General features: G+C 47.8%; 1 protein-coding gene across 1 annotated transcript; it reads right to left on the bottom strand.

Moving 5' to 3' along the window:
* Positions 1-716: 716 nt before the first annotated feature.
* On the bottom strand, positions 717-5,933 carry LOC128120575 (CD209 antigen-like protein B). Its single transcript, XM_052754734.1, has 5 exons — positions 5,882-5,933; positions 5,010-5,081; positions 4,201-4,352; positions 2,866-2,975; positions 717-989 (listed from the first exon to the last, which is right to left on the bottom strand). The coding sequence occupies exons 1-5, from the start codon at positions 5,931-5,933 to the stop codon at positions 842-844; spliced, it is 534 nt and encodes a 177-aa protein (XP_052610694.1). The 3' UTR covers positions 717-841.
* Between the last annotated feature and the right edge of the window lie 462 nt (positions 5,934-6,395).

The raw sequence follows: 6,395 nt of genomic DNA, 5'->3' as shown, positions 1-6,395 counted from the left end.
TCACTCAGGAGATAGCTTTACTGCTTATGCTCTCCCTGTACCTCTTCCTCTCCTAATGAAGACATTAGCATACTTGGGTTTCCCAAGATGAACCTTAGATGGTGATAGCCTTGCCTGTTCCAGGAAGCCAGATGCTCAATACACCTGATCCCTTTGTGCTGATTCTCATCTCATCTTAAGCGTTGGATCTGACTGACATACTTTTCTGTTGCCATGATAAAAATACCCAGACAGAAAGCAATATAGGGATGGAAAGGTTTATTTTGGCTTATTGCTCCTAAGAGATAGAGTTCATCATGGTTGTAGAGACATAGCAACAGGCAGGGAAAGGTAAAGCATGGCATCGGGAACAGGAAGCTGGCTGATCACACTTTCATCCAGACACAAGACACAGAGTGAGAACAGCAGATGAGGTGAGAATATAAACTCCAAAACACACCCCTAATGATGTGCTTTCTCTAGCAAGGGTCCAGCTGCTGAAGTTCCATCAACTCCTCAAACAGCACCACCTACTGGAGACCAAGTGTTCAAATAGGCAAGCCTCTGGGGGACAATCTCAGTCAGACCAACAAAATGGTGATCAACCCAGAATTTTCTCCAGGAAGAAAGCTGAAAATATGGGTCAGAACCATAGTCTCAACCAAAGAAACTGCAGGCACTGGAGAGGACAGAGCAGTGGCCCAAGCCCCTGGGGACAAGGTGTGTGGAAAAGTAGAATCCAGATCTATTGTTAAGAGCCCAGTATCCACAGAAAGGCAGAAGGAACTGAAATGAATGTACTTCAAATTTGACTAAGTGATAAATAGGTTGGACAAACAATGGCCATGGAGGTGGGCAGATTTCACCTAGAGCAGGGAGATGCAGGCTTCTTGCAGATCCACAATTTCGCAAAGGAACATGTGTTATCATTCCATCCAGTACTTGAAATTTCTGCACAGTCTTCATTGCCCATGTTGTTAGGCTCCCCTTTTAACCAATATTTTCTGAAACTGAGAATCCCCAAACAACATGAGCTTCTGTCCCAGCCTATACTGTCACTATATCTAACTTCTGACACTAGAATGCACTCACATCCATCCCATGTGCATATTGCAGCCATACCTCACCCAGAACCTGATGGCATGCTTAAACTATTTGTGTGAGAAACCCTTATTCTACAATACAGAATCAAGAGACTTCAAATTGTGAAATTGATGCCGTTTTATCTTAGGTTTTGCAGAATCGTGTGTCAACTGGACAAAGGGCAAAAAAATCTCCCATGCAGATTTGATGCAAAGCAGTGGTTTTTTTTTTTTTTAATATTCCTTACTGCATTTTTCTGTCCCCCTTTATTCCTCAATGACTAAGTTCTTCAGCAGGGAACATTCTTCCCAGCATCTAGTATAGCCTCCTTCTCAAATTCCCCCATTCTATTGAGTCAGGACACAAAACCTTGTCTAACAAATACCCTGGGACTTGAGATTCCCTCCCCACCATCCCTGTCACATGGACTGAGTCACATAGCAGCTTCCTGTCACTCTCCAACCCTAATCTAAACTGAAATCTCCTGACATGCAAGTGCCAGCTGTGGAAATCTGGGGTCCAGTGTTTCCTCCTTATCTGTGATTCTTTGATGATCTCTATCATGCCTCATACTGAAAATGGAACATTATGACATCTCAGAGCCCACTGACATTCCAAACTAGCCTGGTTTATAATCTCCCATGTTTCTTTCCATGGACATCAAGAGAACGGCCTTGGCCTCCTTCCTTCCACCTGTTTCTTTTCATGTTTTTCATGGTATGAGGCAGTTCCTTTGTAGCTCACATGACATCATGGATCTTTAAGTATGACAAGCTGTATTTTTGTTTGTTTGTTTGTTTGTTTTGAGGCAGGGTTTCTCTGTGTAGCTTTGTAGCCTGGCCTGGAACTCGCTCTGTAGACCAGGCTGGCCTGGATCTCACAGATCTGCCTGCCTCTGCCTCCTGAGTGCAGGAATTAAAGGTGTGAGCCACCACATCAGGATGCACTTTGTATTTTGAAACAGGGTCCCTTGCTGAGCCTGAGGTCACTGATTGCCAGTTCTGGTGAGCTGGTCAGTGACTCCTGGTTTCTGTCTGTCTCTGTCCTCAGTGCTAGGATGACAGATGCTTGCTATCACCTTGGTTTTTGTGGGTGCTGGGAATCTACACCAAGGCCCTCATGCTTGCATGTCAGGCACTTTACTGAATGAGCCAGCTCACCAGCCTCCACCTCATATTATTAAAGAAAGGGTCTCTAACTGAACCTGACGTTCACAATGAAACTGAACTAGCTGCCCCGTAGGCTCTAGGAGCTGTTCTGTCTTTGCCTCCCCAGCACTAGTACTACATGTACATGTCACCACACCATTTTTTTTAATGTGGATGTTGGAGATCTGAACTCAGATCTTCATAATTGTGTGGTGAACACTTTTCCCAGAGTCTCTTGATATAATCTCCTTCACTTCCTGCCTCATGACCAGCCCTCATCATTCTCAAGTAACCCTGCTGGTGTTAAAGGTTCTGGGGGAGGAAACTCAGGTTCTCATTCTTGCAAAGCCGACACTTTATTGTCTGAGGTTTGCCCCTCCCCAATTATTTAACACACTATACTTAAACAATCCAAACAAATTGCAAACTGCTCCTGCCCACTCTGATTGTGGAATGTAAAGGACCCAATAACGTGGGTATGAAAACCCTCCCCCATCTACTCAATGAATATCATGGACACTTAAGCCTAAGGGAGGGAGGGAGGGAGGGAGGGAGGGAGGGAGGGAGGGAGGGAGAGGCAAGGACTTGGAGGACAGCTGAGGTCAGTTTCACAGCCCCACCCACTCTCTGTGGGGCTCCATGATCCCAGGGCTACCTGTCTTCCATAGGTGAGCCATCTACCCACTGCCATGAGCCTTCCTCTTTCAGGTCAGAGAGACCCAGCCAGGCAGATCCTTTATCCTTAGAAATCACACTCAGGAATGTCTGTAAGCAAAAGACAGAAGTCAGGAACTTTCTACTTCATTCCCAGTGTTCCACCTGTGGCTCCCCAGGGGCATTGACTCACACCTGAGAGAAGCCCCTGACACGTGCTCTGGAGCCTGAGTCCCCCACACACCTGTATCTTACGGCCTAATGAAGTCTGACTTGCAGTTTTTCCACAGCAGGAGTCTGCACACATGTTCCTGAAAGCATTGCCAGTATCTGTGATGAGCACACCCACACAAACTCGCCCATAAGGTTTAATGTGTTCAGGATGGCTAGCAGTGTGCAGCACCTTTTAGCTCTGTGTCGAGTGATGCTCCATGTGTACACAATTGCATAATTTACACTGACAAAAAGTATACACTTGAATATTTTCCTACCAAGGGAACAATTTCCTGTCTCCTGGCTAGCATGCCAGTTGGGACAATGTGATTGTTTTAACTGACAGAACAGAGATCCACGTAAGAGATAGGCTCCCGACACACCTGTCAGGTATTATGTAGATAAACTGAAGTGGGAAGACTCATTTTAACTGTTCACAGAACCATTCCCTGATCGAGGGTCCTGGGCTGGGGAAATGGGGAAAGTGAGCTGAGCACCAGTGGTTGTCACTCTGCATCTTGACTTGTGGATACTATGTGGCTGACTCCTTCAAGCTCCTGTGGATGTGACTCCCCAGCCATGACAAACTGTAGCACAGAACTGTGGCCAAGATATCCATCTTTCCTTAAGTTGCTTCTAAAAAGTTTTATTTTATTTTTTGTATTATGTATATGTGTCCATGTGTGGGTAGGTGCACACGTGAGTGCAGGTACCCACAGAGGCCAGAACAGGGCATCGGATCCCTTGGAGCTAGAGTTAGAGGTGGTCATGGATGGTCCACATGGGTGTCAGAAACTGAACTAGGATCCTCATAGGAGCAGCAAGTACTCTTAAGCACCGGGCAATCCCTCCAGCCCCCTTAAATTGCTTTTGTCAGGGTATGAGCACAGCAGTAGTAAGAGAAGCTATGACTGACGACTCTTACTTTAGGTTTTCTGATGCATTCAAGTGTGTTCAGACTTGGTGTGTCCACTCAGAGGGTGCCAGGGACCCTCAGTCCCACATCTTCTCTCCCTTTCCTAGTGCAGTAAGCAGACCCCAACCAGAAGCACTTTCTGGCCAACCATGGCTTCCACACTCAGTCAACGCCCTGTCCCAGGGTGAGGAAGCCCATCAGGCATACCTGTTCTTCATCACTCTCAATGATGACTAGTTGGGCCTCCACTTCCAGGCAGGCAGTGATGGAATCATTCCAGTTACGCCGGGACTTGGAGAAGAAGTAACACTTTCCATGGAAGAATGTCCACTCCCAGGGGCAAGGACGGCAAATGCTGTCTATTGGGGGAGGGTAGATCAGGAGGGACCCACAATTGGATGCCCATGATCCTGCATTTGCTCCAGCCTTCCAGAGTCAGGGTCCTCCCTCACTTGACACTGCATCCTGGGTGAAGTAGGAACTTAAGAGATCGAAACAGAGCCCAGGAGACTATCTTGACTACTGTGCCCATGACCAACGTGAACACTGAGTGCCTACTGCATACACAGTGCTGGAAACATTGAGTGCTGCTGATGTGTATGACCTCTGTGAGTACTGACTGCCTACTATGTGTGTCACCCCTGAGACCACAAAACCATTCCCTGGCTGTTGCCCTGTGTTCCTATTAATTAATTTGTTTGCCTATTGTGTGTACATGCATTTGTGTGTGTAAAGGTGTATAAGTGCACTAAGCTGGCTGGCCAGTGAGTCTGAGGGAATCCCCCTCCATTTCCCCAGTGCTGGAGGTAGAAACATGCATCCCCATACCTTTTTATTTAAAAACATAGCTTCTGTGGCTCAAACTCAGATTCTGTATAGCAAGCACTTTACCCACTGAGACATCAAGTCCCCACAGAAGTGGAAACTGAGGCCTGGAGAGGGTCAATGCCTCAAACATAGTGTGTTCACAAGGAGACCTTCTCAGGTCCTTGGAGGCCTGATTTCTGGTCACTTACCCAATCCACCCTTCAGTTGCAGCAGCTGCTTATAGATTTTCTCATATCCTGGGGAGCTGGGGCCCTTGAAACCTGCACCAAAAGAATCCAGAAACTAAAATTGTACAAATACTCATTGTGTGTTATGACCTGCACTGGATTGCTGCAGCAGAACACCTCTCATCACATTTAAAAAGAAGAAAATGACACATAGATGACCGAACCACAAGAAATGGACCCAGGCCCTTCTCCTACCCATACCCCCCACCTCCCGACACACTTCTGCTCCAGTGTGGGAAGCCCCTATAGGCCTCAGTGTGGCCCACTCTCAACATTTCCCTCTTTTCACTCCCAGATCCCGCTGCCACGGCCAGTGGGCCATACCACAGAGCTGGAAATGCCTGTTCCCGCCTGACCTTGAACAAGAACAGCGACCAGCAGCCCAGTCAGGAGCAGGACAGAGAGGAGATGCAGTACCAGGCAGCCTTGGTTGTGGCTCAGCCACCCTGTGGGAGAGGCAGGTATTTCAAAACAAGGCCACCAATCACCTGTGCCAAGAAAACAGCAGTTCGGGTTCCAGCCTTCACCTTTCTGGTGCACTGGAGGTCAGGGTCTAGTCTCTAGGCCTGAGCCGTTAGATTCCAGGAACCCAGAGAAATGTCTAATTCTCCAGGATCCAAGACTCTTAGAAAATACTTCTGCATCTTCTTGGCTTCGTGTCTCCACAACTCCATAGCTAAAGAACACACACACACACACACACACACACACACACACACACACACACACGCCCACAGTGTGTATATATGTGTGCACACTTGTGTGACTGTGTGCGGAGGCCAGAGGTGACCACTCTGAGACCCAAGCTGCCACCCACCCCATCCGTGTGTCACCTAGGAGGCCTGGCTGCTGCTTCTCGCTTGCTTCCATGGGGTCACTCATCATTGCTGCTGTCCTTCAGTGCCCTTGACTGCTGGCAACATCAGCTTTTAATTTCCACACATCTGCTCCTCACTCTCTGAACTTGGAAAGAGAAAAGGGGAAGTGGGGACCAGCACCAGAAGAGGCCAGAGGGAGGTGCTGAGCATCTGACACAGCAGGACTTCCCATGAATTTAGGGGAGGGCTATGGAGGTGTGTTAGGTACTTCCTTCATTGCTGCTACCAAATACCTGATGAAAACAACTCAAAGAAACACAGGGTTTCAGTTTGGGTATTGACTAGCAGTGTGAGGGTGCAGTTCACCCAGTGTGGAAGTGAGAGTGACCACAACCTAAGGAAACTGCTCACGTTGACACCATAGGAAGCAGAGAGGGAGAAGAGAGTCCGTGTGCAGCTCACTTTCTCCTCTTCCTGCCACCCTCTGACCCTAGATCCAGGAACACTAGTGGGGACTCTGCAGCAGCTT

Source organism: Peromyscus californicus, unplaced genomic scaffold (genome assembly GCF_007827085.1).
Source record: "Peromyscus californicus insignis strain IS unplaced genomic scaffold, ASM782708v3 Scaffold_2__1_contigs__length_46816999, whole genome shotgun sequence".
Lineage (NCBI taxonomy): Eukaryota > Metazoa > Chordata > Mammalia > Rodentia > Cricetidae > Peromyscus > Peromyscus californicus.
Note: the sequence above shows the minus strand (reverse complement) of the source record. Positions and strands in the feature narration are given on the sequence as shown.

Coding starts and splice junctions, on each gene's coding strand:
- LOC128120575 (XM_052754734.1), bottom strand. CDS start 5,933: ATGATGAGTGACCCCATGGAAGCAAGCGAGAAGCAGCAGCCAGGCCTC. Junction 4,353..5,009: donor GCAACTGAAGGGTGGATTGG/GTAAGTGACCAG, acceptor CTCCCCCAATAG/ACAGCATTTGCCGTCCTTGC. Junction 2,976..4,200: donor TTGAGAGTGATGAAGAACAG/GTATGCCTGATG, acceptor TTTTGCTTACAG/ACATTCCTGAGTGTGATTTC.